This window comes from Sciurus carolinensis, chromosome 3, assembly GCF_902686445.1.
Source record: "Sciurus carolinensis chromosome 3, mSciCar1.2, whole genome shotgun sequence".
Lineage (NCBI taxonomy): Eukaryota > Metazoa > Chordata > Mammalia > Rodentia > Sciuridae > Sciurus > Sciurus carolinensis.
In genome coordinates this window covers 85,674,052-85,697,804 of record NC_062215.1, presented here as the reverse complement: position 1 = coordinate 85,697,804, position 23,753 = coordinate 85,674,052, and the positions used below count along the sequence as shown (strand labels likewise).

Here is a 23,753-nt window from a genome sequence, read left to right as displayed (position 1 = left end):
TTGTAGTCTAGAAACCTCATGGGGTCAAAGAATATATGTGAGATGAGCAGCTTTAGTAGCTGGAAATCAAGATTTCTGTTTGGAGTTCAGGATCCGCACAGCTATGGTGACTTTAGGCTGACTCTAAATTTAGGGAGTATCTTTGGTCATAACTTCAAATTGCTGATGCCAGTGCCAGGGTAAGATAAACACTTTCCACACTAAGAAGTTGAGCTAAGCTAAAGGTCTGATCTTGTAGAAAAGCATTAAGGATTGATTGATTAATTGATTGATTGATTGATTGATTAAGCATATGCCCAAAGCTTGAGCCCCATAAAAGCATGGTTGGAGATGGTCAGCAATTAGGTTTAACTCTTTCTATTGTCCAGACTATTGTGCTGGTTCTGTCCATTTATATTGCTGCTAAGGCTGTTCTCCATCCCCTGTCCCAAGTAGTTTGGTAACATGGGAGAAACGCGTGCTGTGAGGTGGCTGGAAAAAATGGCAGAATGAATCAAACAACATTACCCTATGTAAATTTATGATTACACAAATGGTATGCCTTTACGCCATGTACAGACAGAGAAACAACATGTATCCCATTTGTTTACAATAAAAAAAAAAAAAACTGATGGGCAGGGACTTGCTTTTAATTCGGTAACTCATGTTAGGATTCAATTGTATGGTGTATGATCATTATCCCTGTCCTGTTAACCCGACATATCCCTTTGTCAGCATTATTTTGATCTGACCCTTGCTGCCTTCATAAGCAAGGTGAGAAAAACCCTGAAATGCTGAAATAGGAGAGATGTGAGGGGCAAAAGGGAGATGTGGTAAGTGGATTGTCCGGGTTTCAGTGATCCATGTAGCTAATGCATGCTGAGTTCTCCCTTTATCAGGCACTAGGATTATAATTTAACATGTTTTTTTCTGATTTAATCCACTTTTTTTTTTTGGTTTTACATGATTGCAGAAATGGATTCAAATTTTCAAATGCCTCTAAGTTATATAATGTATCTTATTAAATCATTGCCAATACTTTCAGTCAAACCAGGAACTATTTGAAAAAACTGGTAATAAATCTTCACCAATTGTTTGTTGAATGAATGGAAGGATTTTTTTAGATAGATAAACACTTACTTACAGCTGGTGCAGATATAAGAATATTCTTTTCTTCCATTGTCAAAATCTGAGGGGTCTTAAAGGTGATCCAGTGCAGGGGTTCTCAAAGTGAGTCCCAGGATAACATCCAACATCACCATCACCTGGAAACTTATTAGAAATTCTGATTCCCAGGTTTCCCCTGATGACCCAAATCAGAAACTCTGGGGGCGGGCTGGGTATGGGGTGTGCAGGCTGATCCTACAAGCCCTGAAGGCAAGCTTGGTGCTTGCTGTTATTCACCAACCACTGATCTGGCCCCACCTCCTCATCTTAGCTTTGTATGAAACCTAGTGTCTCAGGACAGTCAGAGATGCAGCTATTTTAGAAGAATGTTCTGTCTGGGCATTGGAAGTAGAGGAAAGAAAGGCAGTTTTCAATTTGTATTTCTGGTAATTTAATGTAACATTTTCCTTTCAACTACCACTCAGATATTGTCACTGAAACTCTTTAAGCAGGTTTCTTATATGTACAATGCAGATAGAAATACTTAACTGGCATGTCATAGAGGTTAATTAAACAAACTTTGTGACAGTGTTTGAAAATAAAGTTCTTGTAAAATGTAGTCTGCAAAATTTTTTCCCAACAGTCAAATCCTAAATACCCTTGTTTTGCCTGTCCCTGAATCTCTGTCACAGGGTGCTAACTTTTTGTTGTAAAATGTCTGTTGTAGTAACTTTCCTACATCTATGCTTTTTTTTCCATTCTTTGAGTCTGACAGTGGTGTCTTTGAGTATCATTTGCATAATGGTACTAAAATATTTGTTGAATTTACTGGCTTATTTACAGACTTAGAAGGTTATATCTATTTAATCACATCTATTAACTTTCTGCTAAGCAAACTTTGTATATACATGAAATGGGCCTTGTAAAAAATAAGGGATTAGGGGGTGATATTCACTTAACTAAAAAGCACATGAAAACTTTCTGTCGTAGAATCAGTTGCACCAACACATTTGATAAAGTTTTCACTCAGTAAGTTTAATATTGGGCTAAGAAGGTTGAAGTTGAGAAAGCAGTACTGACCTGTTGCAATGAGTTAAAAATTTTGTTTTGGAATTAAGACTTTTATCTAGCTGTTGTTCTGTGTGTTTTTTAAGTTGAAGAAGGAAAGCAAATATGTAACTAGGGAATATTTCTTTATGAAGCTTAGGCTGTCGGGAAAAGTTGGCTCAATTACAAAGAAGTCAGGTGCTTTTACCAGTCAGGAAACAGGAAACTAGATGTTTCCAAGTACTAGCAACCAAGCACTTTATTCTTTGTATGCCTTTTTTTTGTAACCAAATATCTCTACCAGGTTTGTCATATTTTCATTCTAAAACTTAGATGTAGCATTCAAATATTTAAGTTTTCTTTTAGCATCAGTACAGTTTTGGGGATTCTCTTTTTGCTGAAAACCTGCTACTAAAACCTTTTGTCATTCTATACTTTGTACTAATATAGAGAAGTGCTTACCAACTCTAGATTCTGGAGCAACAGTGCCATGCTTAGTTTTTTTGATCATCTAAGGTAAAATGAGTGTTCAAAAAGCACACTATTCATTTCTAAAGGACTGCAGAGTATACTTTAAGCAGACTTCAACAGTGAACCAGGTGGAGTAGGTGTAAACCATGATTATAACTGAGTCTCAGCTGGTCAAAGGTCAGGTCTCACTGAATTTCCAATAATTGAACTCTAAAAACACTACAGAGTGGTTGAAACAAGTTTATAATGCAAACTCTTGTAAGGGAGGTGATGGTGATAGGAGAAGACCTCTGAGTGAATCCTTAGACAGGTGGTAACCCCTTTTTTCCAGAGCAGTCTACCTGGATAAAGCAAGCTTCTGGTCAATGATTGGGCTTCCTGGAAAAACATCCACTTTTTCAGTGGATTGGCAAAAATGATTCCTGGCATTAGGGCTAGTCAGTAGCACTAGAGTTGAGCTCATTCCTAGTAAGAAATTTGAAGCATGTTCAGAAAAACCAAAGCCCAGTGGTGAGTAATGGGCACACAAGCTAGCAGAATTGGAGGAAAGTGTGATCATGGTAAGTGATGAATTTATTTTGGTTTGCCCAAGACATTTCACTGAAAGTTTAATACTTTGAGATGTTTCAATTCTGGACAAACAGGGATAGGTTGCAGCTCAAGCAGCCAGAAGAAATTTAGAGCCTAATTCCCTTATTTCCCAGGAAGTATTGCATACCCAGAGCTTTACCAGCAAGTGAAGGTCCAGAGAGTCTACCTACTAGAGGGGACATTCACAGAGTGAGTCAGGGAAAGCCAGCATACTGGAATTCCCAGTTCTTTCCAGCCTGTCAGCCTGGGGCAGTCAGGGACTGAGCAGTAATTAGATTTTAGAGAGATTCCAAAGAAGAAGTTTAGCTTTGTTATTCTGCTAAATATTAAATGATAGCACTGTGTTCTTCCACAGTAATGACAGGCTAAATGAGAAATGAGAGATGAAGCAGTCTAATCCAAAAAGGAAACTACTGCATTGCTTTTACTTCTTGTGATTTTTGCATCCATAAGGGTGATTTCCTGGGTCAGGGAACCCTCCTGCTTCTTATTGCAGTTGGTATTGTTTGACCTCCAAATGAATAACAATACTGAAGACTGGAATTAGGTTCACCTGCAGTTTACCCTCAATTTGCAGCCTTTCAGTCATAAAAATGAGGATTCTTTTCATGTTAAATAGCCTTATTCTTGAGTGTGATTCGTTATTATAGCAAACTTAATTTTGCATGAAAAGCATGATAACTAATTATGTGACATTTGCATACTCAGAACAAATCCCCAAAAATATTTGCATAAATTTACTGATGTTTCTTGTGACTCTTTAACAACCTCATCATAGTAAATTGCCTTCCTAAACTGATTTAATACATCTGCCTTGTCTAAGTGTGGCTGATTTCATCAAAAGTAAGGATTAGAGTAGGTAAAATATTTTTAAGTGAACTGTCAGTATTGCTACCCCAAATATGTATATTTAAAAAACAGTTACTGTCCTGGGCAACTGTCCCAGTACAAAGCACCTACATGAGCTTTGGTGTCTCCAGATCCCAAAGGTGCACATCCATTTATTGAATGGGTTTAGCAACTTAAAGCTTTGCAAGGATATAGTTTATTTTTAAATAACAGCCCAGGTGCATCTGCATCATATTTATCATGGGTACTGCTCTCATGCTAATCTTTAAAATGGCTCCTACATGGTTAGTACAAATGTAAGCTTCACAGCATGGCAGCTATTGCTGGTTTGCATTATTTTAATTAAACTGGGATTTCTCACCTGATGCAAGGAAGTGCATCACTTAATGTTTCCCCTGTCTCCTACCTCAAAATGAGATTTTCCAAAGAAACTCTAATTTGTTGCTGAATGCTGATGGCAACTCAAGAAATTAACTATAGCCTCAAATGGCTAATGAAAAATAGGGAGAGAGGAGGTAGCATGTCCATGGGCATGTGCTCAGGGAAAATGAGTGTTATGATGGTTAGTTATTTAACAATTGCATATAGGTTCTCAAAGTTCATTTAGATGAGAATCACCTGGAGAGCTTGCCAAAATGTTGGTTGTTGGACTTCTCCACCTCCAGAGATGGGTAGGTCTACAGAAAAGTCTAAGATTTGGTATTGCTAACAAGTTTGCTGCTGATGCTAATTATGATAGTTATGAGACCACACTGGAAGAACCACTGAAGCAGATCCTAATGATCAGAAGAGTGTTTCTATGAAGTGGGAATTAACTTTAAGCTAAAAGTGCCTTTTTGGTCAGACCTCGCAGAACCAAGGGGAGAAGGTCCACAGTGGTCAGAAGATGGAAAGTAATGAACTGCTGCTTTCAGCACTGCTTCCCTTCTGGGGGTGAACTGGCACATGGATGGGGGCTCTGAACACAGGCTTTTCTCTGCATTAGAAATACTGTAATACATAGCAACTTTTCTCTTGATTTTCCAGTAGGAGAGTTTAGACACCTGTAACCATGTTCTGTCACATGTTTAATCTGTCTTGTCTTTCAAGAGACAAGAAACTTCTTTCTTCCTGAATCAGAGAGGCTTTCAACTGGCAGAGCAAAATGGCTTTCTAATTACCTTTCAGACAAGAGAACAGTGCTATTTACTTCAGGTTGTATCAGCCCTCCAGGTTACCTCCAATAAAAACTCTTTTTAATCAGAGGAGTGGTAATCACGTTATACCACAAGAAATTTGGGGCTGTTCTGAGGATAATCTTAAATTGCTTCACATTTAACAAGCTACAGAGATGAGGTTGGAAGATGCTAAAAAACAGGTCTCTGGAAATAAAGGAGTGTTTGCTACTGAGTTTGTTTTTATTGCACAGGGAATGAATGCAATGATGGTGGGTTAGTTGACCATTTATTGAACACAGTTTCTCAAAGATTGGCAAGAACAAAAATACCTGGAGGTCTTGCTAAATAACGTAGGTTGTTGGGCCTCTCCACCTCCAAAGATTAGTAGGGCTGGAGAAAAGTGCAAAGTTGGCATTTCCAATAAGTTTGCAGGTGATACTTGTGAAATATCTTATGCTTGGAAGGTCCTTTCTCTTATCTAAAAGCATGCTGAAATTTTCCCTGTATGACTGGCAGTTGATATTGCAGGCATGGTTTTCCTGGAAGTGATTTATCACTTATTATGGTTCTCTAGTATCATACTAAGAATCACCTAAGGCATGGGTTGAATCTCTGGAAGTGAACTGGAGAAAATGCTCTGTACATTCAGTCCATTTTTCTCACTGTTGATCTCTTCGTTCTTCCTTGACTGAAAGTGCAAATTAGGAAGTGAGGAAAAGAGTTACAGCCCTTGTTGGGAGTCCCTGTTTTCAAAAGGCAGAGGCCTGTTGCCAAAAGATGGCTCTTAATCTTACTCTTATCTTCGAGTTCCCATTAAATATTTTCATGGTCAAAATCTAAGACCCAAAAATGAGGAGTGGCAGTCCAATGTGTCCAGCTTTGCCCCCATGCTGCTTATTATACAAGTCTTGGTCTTGGTGTAGGAAACCTTATTGGCATACAGTTACCCAGTCCTGGGGGAGAGCAGTGTCTTTCTCTAGAATTGGTTTCTTTGTGGAGGACGTTGGACTAGTTCAAGTGTTCTCAGCACTAAGGCTGCTAAGCAGAGGAAGGATGCAGGGCTCTCCACCTTATGTTAGAAGTCCTCCGAGATGGTGCCTTAACTGAAGCACAAGTCTATTGAGTCTGCAACCACTCCTGATGGGGAACCAGTGAATTCAAGCTTTGCTTTGTTTCTTTCTTTTTGTGAGTGTGTGTGTGTGTTTGTGTGTGTGTGTGCACACACACGTGCACATACTGGAAATGAATCCAAGGTGCACATGCATACACATACACACACATGTTGCCGCCCGCAGCAACAATCCCGTAGGAATTTATCGGAGGTGGACTGGGAATGAACTACTTCTATTATCTTTATCTGGGCTACTTCCTTGCTTACTTGCTTTTTCGCTAGTTTATAGAGGAAGAGAGGCTTTGCTTAGAGGAAGAGAGGCTTTGCTTAATTTTAGAGGTGCTACGCTTTCAGAGAGGCTACATTTTCAGAGGTCTGCTTCTTAGAGGTGAGTTGCTTCTTGGAGGTGCAGGGTGCAGCATACAGCCTGTGGTCTGTGACCTAAAGGAGCGTTCTTAGTCCCGCGTTCTGCGATCTGCAACCTGCGACCTGCAACCTAGAGGTGTGTGCTTAGTCCTGCATTCTGCGATCTGCGATCTAGAGGTGTGGCTTTAGTCCTCTGTCCTGCGATCTGCGACCTAAAGGTGCATGCTAGAGGTGTGTGCTATCAGAGGTGCCTCTTAGTGATGCGTTCCTCAATCTCCTCCCAGATGAAGAGAATGCCTTATATACCTAAGGCAGCCAATCAGCTTAGGATTAGCACAATTGAAGCACGCCCCATGGCACCAATCAAGAAAGAATGAGGAACATCTGTTGACCACAAAGGAGACATTAACTAATTAGGCAAAAGGTCATAAGAGATGGCGCAGTATTAACACTAATTATGCATCACCTCTTGGCTCAATGCCAGCTGCCATCTTAGAGCTGCTTAAACATGTCTCTGCACACACACACACACACACACACACACACACACAAATCTCAAAGCTAAACTTATGCTCTACCACTGAGTTACATCCCCTAGTCCTGCTTTGCTTCTTTCTCAGGGCCTCTGCATCTGCACAAGACCCAACCCCAACCCCCATCCTAGCCTCATGGCCCTGCCTCTCCAGGTTGAAATTTGCTCCTCAGTAAAGGAAAGTTCTTTCTGTTCCCCAATTCAATCTCTCTACTTACTTGTCTTTATGTATCGGGGAGGTGCGGCCACAGATAACCACCTAAAATTCATCTCACACACTATTATTTAAGAGGTTCTTCCAATTATTAATGCTTGGGCTGAGCTTGCAATTTTTCCAGTTCAACCTTTATCTTCATGGTAGTTTTCTCTTGGGGAAAAGTTTGAGTTGTGGTTTTACAGCTTTTGTTGTCAGGGTTAAACTTGAGACATGCAGAATTCTTTATAACTTTTGGTTCAATTTGTACTTTGCATGGATTATACACATTTATCCTTTTCATGTATGGGAACACCTGTACCCTGAAGATTGTTAGATTCAAAGAGGTGGCTCAGAGGATAATGTCTCTTCAGGGGCTCCATCCTGTATTTCCTGAGATATGAGTCAAGGAAGCACCTATGCTTTCCCTTGATATGTCACTTTATGTTATCATAGAGACCAAATTTAGGGATAAAAGGAGAACACGGTGATCCACTGTAGTAATTCAGTGTTGTGTTGCTCTTTTGTAGAAAACACAAAAAGACAGAGCAAGTTGGAAAATGTTTAGATACCTCATAAAAACACTACCCTGGAGCTCAATGAGAACAAGGAAAACTCAGATCATGTTTGTTTTCACCATGAACATGGAGATGTAAATGTGGTCTATCTTGAATACTACCCATCCCCACCAGTAGTAGAGGTAGTAGTGAGTATCTGAAATTGTACACTTGAAGGGCAATGTTCTTTCCTCCAGTGTGATTTATTTTTATTGGTCACAAGTAGGGAATACAGCTTAACAGGGAACACACTCAAATCCACTAATGCCTTCTGTCCGGAAGATAAAACTTAAACAAGTTTCATGTGTTATTATAGAAATGCAAAATTCCCTCACCCTGAAGAACATTGACCATTTCTTAAGGAAAATCTGGTAAAGACAAATATGAAAACAAAGCAAAAAATTTTAAAGTATTTTTATGACCCTCTGGTGTGGCAGAAGGCCCCTCCTGGGATAGGCAGCTCCTAGAAGAGGTTTCTGGATCCAATAGGGACAGAAACAGTTTCTTTTCTAAACATCTTCACATTTACTATCTCCTTCCCTGATGACTTGTGAATGTTCAGAGAATAGAGGGCCCTGACTTTCTTGGTAAAATAAAGTATTGTAGGTATTTCAGGGAAGGTTTGGTTGATTTTTGGTTTGTTTGGTTTCATTAAGTCCTCAGAAGTGTACAAAACCTGCATTTGGGACACCATGCCCCAAAGAGACACCAAGGAGAATCGACAACGTCTTCTTCCAGTTTTTGTTAAAATTGGTTCTCCAGACCCCAGCTTATTCCTAGACTTACTGAAATTGAATCTCAAGGGCGGAACCTAGAATTCAAGTGCCTCCAGAGTCTCCCAGGCACACTGATCTTCAAGAAACACAGGACATTTTCTGGAAAGCTTTATCCTTTCTATCCCTACAATCAGATTTCTCTTTCTTCCTCCCTGAACTTCTACCTTCCACAGTGAGATACCTGCAATGGTCCCTCTACTTAAATCTGTCTTTCAGACCATTAGTAACTCCACATTGGCAAATTCGGTCAATTTGGGGGCCTGTTTTACTTGACCATAGACTATGTTGGGCACTCTTTTCTTCTTGGAACACTCTCTCCTGGATCACTTGGCTCTTCTGTGCTTCCCTCACTGACCTCTCCTTCACCAACCAGCTGCCTCTCCCAACCTCTAAATGCTGGGTTCTTTTCTCTTTCCTATGACTTCTTCCTCAGGTAACCTCCTTCAGTGTCATGTGCTACTACATACTGGAATCCCAAATTCTGGCACACTAACAGCTTTATCAGCATCTAATCACTCATATGCCTCAGACATCTCAAACTTAACTGCCCAAAGGAGAACAATTATTCAAAACTCCTTGCACAAACATGTTCTTTTCATAATTATCTGTCAGTAAATGTCAGTGCCCAATTGCTTAGGTCAAAAATCAAATATGTCTTTTTTTTTTCTTCATATCCCACATTCAAGCCATTGAGTTACCTCTTCCATCTTCCAAACACATCTTGCATCCAACAACTAAGCATGATTCTCCCTATGATAACTCCAGGTGAAGTGATTGTCATATATTCCACTAACCTCCAGCTGGTCTCCCCTTACCCCTGTGGTCAACAGCAACTAGGAGGATCCTTTTAAGATTTACATGAGATTGTTTAATGCCTCACTCCAATTCCACCACGTTTGCTCTCTAGTTCTTTGAGAACAAATGACATAGTCCTTACCAGGACTGAGGCTATCACAATCTCTCTTTCCTCTATTGCATCTACACTGCAGCCACTGGCCTCTGTGCTCTCCTTGAACTCCTCAAACTTTTGTATTTGTTCTGCCTAAAAATGAACCTCCCAAGGTTGTCACCTGTTCTAGTTCCCTTATTTTCTTCAGGTGTTTCTCCAAAGTCTCTTTACTGTGGCCTTCCTCCACCAGTCTGCCCCCACTCCTCTATTTCATCCATTTCTTTCCCTATTCTCTAGTTATTCCATATAATCCTTTCCTCCACTTGTTTACTGTTACTCACCCATAAAAATGTAAGCTCCAGGAGGGCAGTATATGAAGCTTCTTCATATACTGGTTATACTCCCCAGATATGGAAGAGTATCTGCACATAATCATTATCCAGATGTTTGGAGAATAATTAAATTTGGCCATATTTACATTTTTATTATTAATATTTCAAGAGAACAGTAAATGGTAATAGGGCTAATCAATAAACAAATCCCTGGTATTACATGCTGGTGGTCTGCAGAGTAGTTCCCAGATTAGCAGCATCAGAATTGCTTGGGAGCTTGTTAGAGATGCACATTCTTTGGTTTCATCCCACATACATGCACTGAATCAAACTCTGGGGCTGGGGCCCGACAATCTGTGTTAATCAGCCTTCCAGGTTGATTCAGCGGAACCAGTGGGAACCATTAGTAGAGCAAGCAAGTGTTGTCTTCCCAGGGTGATACTATAAACCAGTTCAAGTGCACTAACCTGTAGACATGCCTTCAGACTCTAATAGTGGGTAACACTGCTGCTTTTCACCTCCTGACACCTATTATTTGTAGACCCTCTGCTAGGTGCTAGCACTGCAAAGAATTTATATTGTAGCTGTGCAGAAAAAGCAAGGAGCCTGACTTCACTGGGTCCCAGTATAGCTTTGTGGAGTAATGAGAGATAAAATCAGAATATAACTGACCAGATTTTGAATGGCATTGATAATAATAGACTCAGGAGGTCATGATGTACTGTAGTGAGTGAAATGGCCTTTTGTGATCCAATAGTTGGATGAAAAGAAATGTGTAAAAGTACAGAATATCGATGCAGTGAGTTCATTGGTTTTAAGGTCATTTGAATTGAATTAGTTCATGACTTCTCATAACCAAATTATTCCACATAGAATAGCCAGGGTCATAACTGAGGCTTTCAACTTACATGAGATTATCAGTATGCCTCCAACAAAGCAAAAAGGGAGGTTGAAATGAGGACTTGGCTAACTTGTCATTCATATGTGTATGGTATCTTCTTTATTTGTACAACCCTATGTTAGTAGGACAAATGACATATTACTGAATTATGTAACATGGACAGATTGAATTAGTTTTCATTTCTACCTTAGGAGAAAAAAAAAAAAAAACTATGACTTACCTAAGTGCAACTTCATTTTCTTTTTAACTTAAATGAAGTTCTTCATTTAGCCAATAAGTATTTATCTCTAAAACTGCTATAAAATAATATTTAAGAAAATAAGTCTGTTTATAAATACAGTAATCACATTTCTTAAACTTAAAACCACATTTCTCTTGATCTTTTACTCAAAAAAAGAGGAAATAAAAACAAAGAATCTTTGTCGGATTTAGTATAATTAAAAGATGCTTACTTGTATAGAATCATCTCATTAGAGCACTGAACATGAGCATACTTTCTGCCCTTGCCCTTTCAGTAGGCAGAGAAATCCAGGTGGAACCCAAAACAAATTTAGATGTACAACCAGTATGAATTTGGAAGTTTCCTGGTTGGCTTTGTATTATGGTTTTGCATATAGTTAGGTGTTCCCCCAAATGTGGAAAGTGGTCCCCTGAGCAGCAGCATGAGAATCACCCAAGAGCTTGTTAGAGATGCACACTCTTGGGCTCCATCCTATACCCACTGGATCAAACGCTGGGGTTGGGGACCAACAATCTGTGTTAATGAGCCAAATGGATGAAGAGGGCTGTGGTGAAGGAGGTCATTCTTTAACAGGTCTCCATCTCACCAATATGAAATCCACTTTGAGGTACCACTTAAAAATCTACATTGAGTTAACTGTGAGAAGAGAATTTTGGAGGGCAGTGTAAAATATGCTGAACTGAACAAAAGTAGACTATTTTCTAAGTCTGTCACCATCTGACCCTAAACAAATTACTAAACTGTAATTTCAACATTATTTTTCTCAATTGAAATGTTGACCATAACTCAAAGACATTATAAAGATCTAATGAGGATGGATGTCAAAGCACTTTGGAAAACTCTAATAACCACAACTATATCAATTAATCAATAAAGTAATATTGAGATGTTAAATTGCTTAGTATCTCACTGCTTGTCATTTTTTCAAAAGAATTGGTGAATGCTTATTTTATTATGCACAGCACAGAATAAGCTTCCCAAAGTATGGGGTTTATAAATAGACTAGGAATTATTATTTTTTTTAATTTGAAAACCAAAGGCAGACTGAAAGATTAGTGGACAGGTGCTCTAAAAATAATCACTTGCATCCTGGACATGTAGGTGATGTCTCTGGGCCTAAAGTTGTCATCATTGCTGGCCAGGTGTCAAAGAAGAGTGTATAGTGGGTGTGCAGCTTGTCTTTAGGTTAGCAATCCCTTGAATGTTGTACATAGCATTTCTTCTTATATCCCATTGACTTGATTTTAGTCACATGTTCACCCCTTGTAGAAAAGGAGGTGGGAAACATGGTTAGGTAGGGAGTACTGTGTCTAACTGGTGAGTAATGCAAGAAGAAATAAGGGAAGCCTGGTGCACTGGTGTATGCCTGTAATCCCAGGGGCTCAGGAGGCTGAGGCAGGAGGATTGTGATTTCAAAGCCAGCCTCAGCAAAAAAGCAAGGTGCTAAGCAACTCAGTGAGACCCTGCCTCTAAATAAAATACAAAATAGGGCTGGGGATGTGGTTCAGTGGTTAAAATCCCCTGAGTTCAATCTCTGGTATAAACAAATAAATAAGGGAAAATAAAGGGGAAAGATATGCAGTACCAACAAATTAAATGTGTTTCACAATTAAAATATGCTAAGATGCGCTTATAGTTTGATTTGTAATAATCGGCCACCTTGATGCCAAATAGCAGGTAATAAAGCTTTTCAATGACCCCATGTGACTTATAGGTCTATATTCTGTCGCTGGTAATTCATATTGATAAAATTTTCATCTATGATAGTCTATGGAGATATGTTTTCAGTCTGTGGGGTTTGCTAGTCATTATTTATCAGTTATCCCTCCATTTGATAGTAAACTTCGGTTGTGATTATTTTCATGTTTTGAAATCTTTGACCACCCCTGACTGTTCTTCTATTGATGAGCAATATACCTAAATCTTCAGGATTACAAGATTAGAAGAGAACATATTTTTTTTGTAAAATTGTCAATAGCATGTCTTTGGGATGCAATTCTGGGTTTGCATTAATAGATGGAAGTTAGTGCACAGTAATTTTAGAAATTGCTTTGATAGTATGATAAAATAAGAAAAATATATTTGGCTATTGTCCCCCTATTCCTGGAAAACATGTCTTAAAATTTTGTAGCTAGTGGTACTAATAAAATCTTTTGTCCTGATATTTTGTTTTTGACCTCTGGCATTTGGACATGGAGCTCCTTAATCTCTTGGAGTTTCCAAATGAAGGTGATAGGGTGCATCTTATTCTAATAAGACACTCTCAGCAGGCTCAGAATGGGGACTGGTTGCTAGGAGAAACAATCATGTGATTAGAGGGTTAGAACTTTCAGCCTGGCCCCACAATCTCAAGGGTGAGGACAAGGATTAAAATTGAGTTGAAGCCAGGCACAATAGTGCATGCCTGTAATCCCAGCTTCTTGGGAGACTGAGACAGAAGAATCCCAAGTTCAAGGCCAGGCTTAGCAATTTAGCAACTAAGTGAGACACTGTCTTGAAATAAAAATAAATAAATAAATAAATAAAAGGATCTGGTTCAATGGTAAAGTGCCTTCAGGTTTAATTCCCAGTACAAAAAAAAAAAAAAAGTTGATACCCATGGCAGATTGGTAGATCTTGTAACCAATCATGCCTACATAATGAATCCTCCACTAAAAACCTGAAAGGCTGAAGTTTGGGCAGCTCCAGATAGCTGAATATGTGGCAGTTCCTGGGGATAGCATGCCAGGAGAAGGTATGTATGAAAGATTCTCTCATATCTCACCTTATGCTTCTCTTTATCTGGCTGTTCATTTCTATTCTTTGGGATGTCATTCATATTAGATAAACATAAGTAAAGGACTTCCCTGAGTTCTGTGAGCAGCTATACCAATTTAATTGAACCCAAAGTGGATGGTGGGAACCTGGATTTACATAGCTGACCAGAGAGAAGTTTGGGTGGCAGCTATTACTTGTGATTGACATCTGATGTTGGGGACAGTCTGTGAGACTGAACCCTCAACTTGTAGGATCTGATGCTATCTTGAAGTAGACTGTGTCAAAATTGAATTAAATTATAGGATACTCATCTGGTATCTCTTGGAGGATTATTCAGTTGATGTATAGGGGAAAATTCCCACACATCTGGTGTCAGAATTGTTTTGTTGAGTGATGTATGAGAATAGATGGATAAACACTATCTTCTCATATTTTTTAACTGTGTAATTTCTTTATGATTATTATAACCTCAGTTAAAAATTTCTGAAGGACAAGACTCATAGCAAAATAATCTTAAATTCTCCTGTTTTAAGTGTGACAGTGTCCAGGTAATTATTTTATTTGGTCATTTATTTAGCACACCTGCTAGTGCTGTGATGTCTAAGTGCTATGATAGATGTTGGAGTACATACAAATGAAGGAAGATACTGTGGCATATTCACAGGGACATGTTTAGCAAAGCTAGACACACAGGTTTGCACCTTGAGAAGGTGACCTAGCACAGAGACAAGTATTTGGGTGTCTGGATTATTAGTGGTGGGTGAAATTCTAGTGGTCGATGGAGTTTTCCACAGGAAAGTGAAAGAAAAGCTAAAATAAAAACTTATTCCTGATACAGGATCACAAGAAGGAATGAAGAAGACTCAGATCTCATTGTGGTAGGAGACAGTTTCAGGGAATACCAGGGTGGGGAGAATAAGATTTAAAATGTCAAGTGCTACAGGAACTGCTCATAAGATAAAAACCAAGCAAAATCATGAGATCCAGCTTGTGGAGGCCATCAGTAGTTCTCACAGAGAAATTGCACCTAAAGGTTTGCAGTGGAAGCAAGGTTGCAGTTGCTTGAATGGGAAAGAGAAATTAGAGGTGGCTGATGGAGAAAGAATGGCGGTGGAATTAATCTGTTAAAACCGGGCTCCTGAATTGATTTGTTTGTGGTGTTTAACAAGCAAAGTTGCCTGCTTGGATGAATTTATGTTGGCACAGATGCTAGTTAAGATTGAGACACCTTTCTATTTATTACATTGCTTGTATAATTCCCAATGTGGGTGTGTTTTGTTTTTTATGTTTGCCATACAGATGTACCTTTTCATTAAGATGACAAAATAATTTTTTGAGGGCAGCATCACTTGTTATGGTAGTTAGTCATTTCCTAATTGTGGAAATTCCTGTATCTAATGATGTTTCTGTTGATTTGAACAGCTGGCCTCCTTGTTGTTGCTTCTTTGCCGAAAGGTGAATTGGGAATTCTCCATTAGTAGTCACAAGATTGCTGTCAGGATTTCACAAGCTCTGTCATAAGTTACGCTGATTATAATATGAGCATTATTTGGACAGATTTTGGATATCTATAAGGTTTGATAGACTATTGTATTCCAAATTACACTTCAAATGAATGACACCTCAGAACTTGGCCTCATTAGGATTCATTTTTAATGGGCCTCTCTTAGAATTGACTTATTTTAGACAATAGGAGATTCACTTTAAATGCTGTACCTACATGCAGTGTTCAGTGTATCTATAAACCTTAATCGCTTTAAATGTTTCATATTGATTGCCCAAAATGCTTGCATTAAGAGAGGTGAAAGGCAAACTTTCTGAAATGTATTTTTAAAATGATTCTAATTTGCAGAAATTTTAGCCAAGGAACAGATGTCTCTTTAATGCTGTACCTTTTGTAAAATTTTAAAAACATATAAATGTGCCTTGGTATAATTTGGTGTTCCTTGCCTCCTTAATCCCAGCTTTGGTGAAATGATTTTTATCAGAACATGTACAAGGGCAAGAAGAAAGGGGTTCATTTTTTTCAAATATCAGCTTAGCAGTAGAATAATATAAAGGAAATTGCTTTATTGTGATAGTGTAGATCTAGTTTTCTAAAATTTCATTATAATCCAATGTTTGTGAACATTATTTCTGGGGCTGTATTTCTCCAAATGACATTCATCATTTAAAAAATGTGCATAGGGAGCATATACTGTTTTAAAATTATAGAAATTATACAGAATAAAGTTTAATTCATATTACAACACACTGTGTTTTTTAAAACCTTTATATAAACTTTCTCAATTGTGATAAAAGGGATTATGTAGTTTTACATTCAACTTCCATTTGATATCTTATTGAATGTTTTGTTTTATATATTTCTAGTTATTAAAGAATTATAATTCTTAAAAAGCATGCTTTATTTTAATAATTTCTTTATTTTAATCATTTTGGAAAAAGATGCACCCACGTTTTTCAAATTTCACATATATTTTGAACATCATTTCCTTTAATCTGATTATTTCCTCAGAATAATTTCTAGACCTAAACCTCTAGATCAAAGGTACTTTAACATTTTAAATTCACAAAATGCAAAACCAAGCTGCTTTCCTCACCTGTATAATGTAGCCAAAACACATCCTTGTACTTACCCTTTTTTATTACCAAGTCAAATACAGAACAATAATTTTTCTCCCTATGTATGAAGAAATTTGTCTTTTTCCCCTCTGATCTGCCCTCTGCTCATCACACTTACAGATGTGTATTCTATATCTTCTGAAATATTTATGTTTAATTTTCTAATCTATTATATTGTTTAGACTACTATTGTTTCCTTGGAGTTAATCTCCAAACAGATGGACAAAGTTCCCACTGGGAATACTATCATCATCATATAAAATGACAATAATTTCTCATGATTAGCTAATTTTTCTAATTCAGGAGCCAGAAATGATAAATGTATAAGGGGACCTCCTAAGTTCATTTAGGTAGGGGAGAAATGGTTTCACGTAGCAAAAAGTACATGTGAGCATCATCTTTATTCCCCTCTCACTTCTGTTAACCTTCTTTGTAGTGGGGTAATAAGAAATGCCCAAATATTTAAATAGTTAAACTATATTGGGTGTTAGAAATGGGAGTGCTATAGATGAAAAGAAAACTGAAATGGGGATGGAGAATCCATAAGGTTACTTCTCCATTATTAAGTGGCATAAAATTTGTCTTCATAGTTATTCTTATGAAAAACTGGTTAAAGCTAGTTTAAACAGAATCAGCTTATATTGTGATTTGAAATAGCTTGTAACCTGCAATCCAGTGACATTTAACGATTGGAAATCCATGTTATTTGACATAACAAGGCAAAACAAGACTTGGGAAACTGACTTTTTTTTCTGTAGATAATGTGTTGCAAATACTGTTCAGTGACACGAGGAAGAATGTAGGTGAATTTTCTTTTCTAGATTACAGGAGGCTTAGTTTTCACTAACCGAATAATTTACACATATGAACTTAGTGCCATGTAAATTAGTAATGGAAGAAGGGTTAGTCAACTCCGTGTGAAAGAGTAATTCTGTTTCTCAGGAAATAAGAAAATAGTTAACTCTGAGGCACATATGAGCAGGAACATGGATTTAAGTTACCCTAAATGACATTTTGAACAGTGGAGGAGGATACATGAACTTTTATGGTTGCAGAACAAAAGTAAAGACATAAACCAGAACATTCACCAAATACATTAGCAGGGTAGCAGGTAGATGGACTATAGCAAAGTAGGACAATCTCTCCTATGGCTTTCAAATGTTGCTTTACGGCATTCTTGATGTTAAGGCTGGTGCAGGACACAGGAATATATCCTGAGATTTTTTACCTAATAGTCTCTAGAATGTTAGGTCACATACAAAAGTTAAGGTGAAAGACTATGAAAAGGCCTAAGATAGCCCAAGAAAATTTTGGCTCTTGACCTACAACATTCCTTCTTTTCACAGTTGTAATGTTGTAGTCAGTCAAGTTGGTCCGCAGGATCGATCTTTAATATAGATGCAGCTTCTTTAGAGAACTTCAGTTCACAAACTGTACACTTAAAATTCTTAAAGTTTGGCAAAAGAAGGAAAATAGGCAATAGCCTCATCCTGTAAAGTGATTTTTTTGAGAAGAGATGTATAGTAATTTGAATAAAGCTATGCATAGTTGCATATATTGATGGGATTTATTGTTACATACATGCACACAATATAATGCACCAATAAAATGTGTAAAATAAAAAAAATACCTGCTAGTCCACAAAAAAATGCTATGCATATTATTTGGCAGGCATGATGATATATACTTTACACCATTTTATCCTTATAATACCTTCATAGCTCAAACCTGATTTATCCCTCTGATAAAGATAAAGAAATTAAGATATTCAAAGCTTAAATAATTTTCCCAGGGGAATATAGCTAGTAAGATCAGACCAGGATTTGAGCCTAAATCTCTTTGAGTCAAAGAACATTTTTGTCATCACTATACTTTTCAGATTCAACCGCTAACTTGAGCTAATCAGAATAACAAAATAACAAATGCAGTGGTTTTAGTTCAAACTGCTTTCCAGGAACTGTGATTGATTTTGTTTCTGCCTAATTCCAGCTTCATTTGGACTCTGCCTTCCATATTCCTATTCCCAGCCCCCCACTGGCATTTTTTCTGATCTTTAAATGACACATTTGAGATCTTTGAATATGATGAATCCTTTGCTTGTGATGTTCAAGAGCCTTTTCCCTATATGGTTGCAACCTTCTCTAGCAAGTTTTAGCTAATAACAGTCTTATTTGAGCTCAGTCTTCTTATAGTGACTTCACCTGAAATAGCTGTCCCTCCCATTTCAGTCTTTCTTATTGTCTGTTGATTTCCCGCACAGCATGTACCTGATCTGAAATCATGTGTTCGTTTGTTTGCTGTCTCCTTTGTCAGAAAGTGCATGCTTCTCCAGGGAGTGGTTTCTCCCTCTTAGTACTGTATTCTATAGTATTTAGAATAGCCCTTGGCACATCATGAATGTTGAAAACTATTGAATGAAAAATGGGTAAATGATTTTGAAATTTATTTTTACTTGGTAAAAATGTCTTAATAATTTTTTCAACTGAACATACTTAATAATTAATATCTTCAGTAATGATGAACATTCTAAATCATGTTTTAGCTTTGATCAGGACACTTAAAACCATAACCATAAATGTTAAAACTTCTGCTTTGGTTTAAACATGCTGAACAGTTTTGTTTGACTAACTCTTCAGTAGTTACCTAAAAATAAATGTTTATTTGTTAGACATAAAATGCATTAGCTAATTATCTGTCACAGAATAATAATTTTTTAGAAGCATAAGATTTTTACATAGACAAGAACTTAGTCTGCCCTGAAGTGTTTTATAGTTAGTGTACAGAGATGATTTAGAAAGGAAAATGTTCTTACAGACCCAGGATCAGAAACTCAGGACTAGCCTTTTCCATTCTAACTGATCACCCCTTAAGCTCTCTTCCCCCTTGTTAAACTCAAATTCCTATAGGAACAGTAGATTATATATATCACTTAATTTAAAAAACTATATTTCAGAAGTAAAAATATCAATATCAGTCAAAGCTCCCAGTTTATTTCAGATCCATAGAAATAAAACAGTAGGTTTCCTGGGATCCTTGATGTTGCCCACTAGTCCATTGCTGGCAGCTGTAGTATAGAAGCAGAAGCCTGTGAGCAGGATCTTCAAATAGAAATGGAAGAAGTAGCAGAATCAGAATGAAACGATATCATGAGAAGTTTTACACATTGAATTTGCTCCAAGTCAGGAAGTGAACTTCTACTACATGTGAACCTCATATTTCAGAAACCTCAAATTTTAAAACATCAGACTTAATAACCAATGGATTTTTCTGTACAATTCTCATGTGAAAAAATAATTTGTGATTTTTTTCAAACATGTTTCTTGAAAATATGGTTCGATTTATACAGATCAGTTTACGTACTCGTTTCTATAGAATAAGATATACTTTACCTTTCTTCAAAGCCAAAGATTTATCTTCCAAGGCTAAAAGAAGCAAATACTGTTTTGTGTATTTATAAGGAAATGAAAGAAATTAGACATGTCCACAGATGTACATGAAAGCATAGTGAATATGAGGCATTCTATATGAATTAAAAATGAATTTTACCAGAAAAATTAAGTCCTGTATTGTCCACTTTATTCTTATTCTTTTAAAGTTGACAGCAACACATTGGCTCATTGACTTTTATATGGTAGAACACATGGGCTCCAGTATAGATAATATGAAAAAAAGGATTTTTTGGGTAAAAAAAAAAAAAGGCTGACTCAGTAAAACTTCATTCTCTGCATAGATTTGTTTATAAAAATTTTCACATGATAATAAAAGGAAAATAGTATTCATCTTCAAACGACTATGCTTATAAATCACAGAAGCATAAACTCTGAGATCTTTGAGGGACTGAGGTCTTATCTTGTTGAAAATATCCCTTGTAGCACTAGGGATGGAGTCTTAGAATCTGGTGACTTTTGTAATGGTGTTTTGTCTTGTTCTGTTGGTGCAGGAATACATGGACTCTAATAAATACATTGAACATTTGCTAACTCAACTGGAGGAGCAACACAGAAGTCTCTGGAGGTGAGTGGAATTCATGTTCTTATCTTCCTTGTTTGCTCAGGTAGTTGTTTCCATAGCTTTGATAGTGACCATGAGGCAAGAGTTGGAAAAAAGAATTCCCTTCCACTTGGTGCCAGAGGCACCTTGGTGTGCAAGAACCCTCAGAGGCTACTTAGAGAATGTTGGTTCTTTAATTAAAGTAAAGGAACAGTGCCAAAAGTTGTCCTTGAGTCGAATCTGCTCAGAGCTAGAAGGATGGTTGGAATCCTGAACTTTGTCAAGGTCAAGGAATTAAAGACATTTTCCCAGGACCTCATGGCAAACTTATAATATGGTGGGAATAGAATACAAATTCACTGATTCTAAATGACTGAAAGATTAAGATTTTTCTCTAAAAGGTAAAAAATGTCTGCTTAAAATTCTGCTTCTCTTCATCTTAAAGGGAAATATTTCAGGAAATCAGTTGTGTAGTTCTTTGATATCTAGTTTTAGTTTTACCTGGTGGGTGCTGACTCTAGATAAGGAAGGCATGTCAGAAATAGAAATTGATAAAATAGAAGTCATGTTCCCAGGTCACATGTGCATTCCTTGGCATCTCTTGGGAATATACTGGCAAAGATGTTTGATGTCGCTATTTAGCTTTTTAGGGTCCATGTGGTCTTGTTGTCTATAGGTACTATTATGAAATTTGATTTTTTTTTTCTTAAGCTCCTATAACTCTTGATTTTTGAAATATGCTAGTGCTTAATTACATGATGCTTCACATGATACTAGAATATTTTCATGTAATTACTTTAGTCTGGCTAAGGTTTAGCAAGCCCCTAGCCTCTTGAAGGAGGGTGCTTTCTCTGTACACTGAGATGGTAGTGTAAGTATTTTCTAACCCTGAGACTTTGTTACCAAACCTCATCCAAGTTCATCAGCACTGAATTCCATAATAGGTTACTCCCTCTTCATTCATCTTTCCTAAATAGTTCTAGCTCTTGGGTAAAAGCACTATATATTTTAATTTGTTTTACTCATATAGTTTGCCTACTGACTCTGATGATAGTAAGAGAAAATATTCTGTTTGTATATGTAGAACACCTGCTGATAGAATACAGTTCAGTTTTTAAGTTTGCCAATAACAGGCACAACAGTTATTTTTATATTAACTAATATAGTATTTTCTAGATTTGTTTATGAGAACCATAACCTTGTTTTGATCATTTTCTTTTGTGATCCAGTGTATTAATAAAATCTACAACAATGAATTTATGGTTGTGTGCTTTTCTAATTATATTCTCCATGGATCTATTAGAAAGCATGTTTTTAAACTGATATGCAACTGGTATGTAATATTATATTTCAAATACTTGTATAGAATAGTTTGTTTATTCTATCTTTCAAGAGAAGAATACACAAAAAGATGTCTGTCATCTGATCAAAGAAATTTAGAGTTTAATTTGGTTAGGAAGTGTATTTTAAATACATCATTGTGGAGCAGTAATGGTTTCATGGGCTCTTTGAACTAAATAAAAACTTGCATGAAAAAGACTATTTTTCCTGCTTTCTTGAGGTAGCCAATAAAAACCTTTTGGTCTTCTCAGATATGATTAAATTAAAATCCTATTTCAGGCATGGAGTTAGCCTAACATAAAGTAAGAGCTCAGAATTTTGTGTGCATTCACTTCCATTTTCCTTCAGAAATATTACTGTTGAAGAAGCAAAGTCTTCTATGTGGAGCTAGAGGATCTAATAAAACAGCTCCATTTGAATAACAATAGAGGGCAATAATGACATTTGAATAGTCAGAATAACTACCAGTGAAAAAATGGAAATAGTAGTATTGAAAAGAAAATGAAAACCAATAATAGTAGACTTACATACAATTTATTGAATCGTGAAATTACATTTGATTATGTTTTGCAAACAGATCCTGACTTGATTGACTTAAAGTGACAGGGTTTAAGATGGTTATTACAATATCATAACTGTAGCTGTAGCCAAATTGTTTTTGGTGAAGAATATGTGAGTGATGTGGAGCAGCATGGAAAACTCTTTCTGGTTATAATTAAGTTATGTAAATGCATCATTCATGAGTTAGGGTAGAATCCATGATATGCAGAGGATCATGAGAATAACATACCATATACATAAAAACAACTAGATTGACTGAAGTTAAACAAATGTTCCCATACAGCAATGTGACTTCTCTGATTTTATTGTACTTATGATTTTTGGTTATCCTGGAGGGTACTATTTGTTGTTGCTGCTAATATTAAATGATGAACTTCCATTTACACTTGAACTAACTCATACCTCGTGAGATAAGTTCTGAATATATTTAGATCATTCAGTAATAACTATGATCAGCATTATGTTATGGCTGCCCCTTTTGAGGATTGATCAAAATCATAGTACACATAAAACATGTTCTTATTGCCACTTACTGAATGAAAAGAGTTGGAAAAATGATAGAGGATTGGGTACAAGAATTACAAAAGTTTCCATATCTTCATGGGGGGTAACTAATCTTTACATTTTAGTTGTTTCTCAAAGCTTAACCATCTGCTGTAACAAAAATATATTGTAATCACATTCAAGTTAACTGGTTATTTTGGGGTCCTGTTTAGTATTCTACTGAAATAGACCTATAATCTATCTCTGAGTTTTCAATGTGCAAAAGAATTTGTGGAGTTTAAATATAGATATCCAGCAATGAGCAGTCATTTAGCTCAATTCTTTTGATACCAACATTTTTTCTGAAGAGGTAAACTTATAAGAATTTGTTTAATGAAAATGACAAAGTCAGAATCTAGAATTGAATCTAAACTCACCCAGATTTACAGTTAAGTCTTAATTTACTCTGCATCTCTCTGCTTGATTTAAATAAACAAAAAATCCTTACAACATATACACTAGTGTTTAAACACAATCACCAATTCCTGCATCTTTATTGGCTCTGATATGGAAACTTGGTATTAAGAGATAATTGCTTTGCTCTTAATGATTTTCCTATCATGTGTTGCTATTTCTGATTTGGCTAAATATATCTGTGACTGACAGGGAAGAGCGTGTGAAGAAAAAACTGCTGAGAATATCTTTCCCCTAACATTTGATAAAAATCTTTATCCATTTGCAGCCTCAAATTAAGAGTTTAGAATAAACACAGACAGTTGGAAAATACAAATCAAATTCATGAATATTTATGACATTTTTCTTTCATGCCACATGTGAAACTATGTATGAAAAAATGGAAGCAACATCATACCATAATAATGAAAAGAGGACTGACCTGGA

The 23,753-nt window shown here is 36.8% G+C and overlaps 1 protein-coding gene across 4 annotated transcripts in view; it reads left to right on the top strand.

Annotated features, from left to right (window-relative positions):
* Nucleotides 1-23,753, top strand: part of Nckap5 (NCK associated protein 5) — an 863,608-nt gene that overhangs the window by 222,977 nt on the left and 616,878 nt on the right. For all 4 annotated transcript variants that reach the window (XM_047544852.1, XM_047544850.1, XM_047544849.1 and 1 more), the window contains exon 3: nt 20,419-20,492. In XM_047544852.1, coding sequence (XP_047400808.1) covers nt 20,419-20,492 — 74 coding nt within the window. The remainder of the gene's footprint in view (nt 1-20,418; nt 20,493-23,753) is intronic.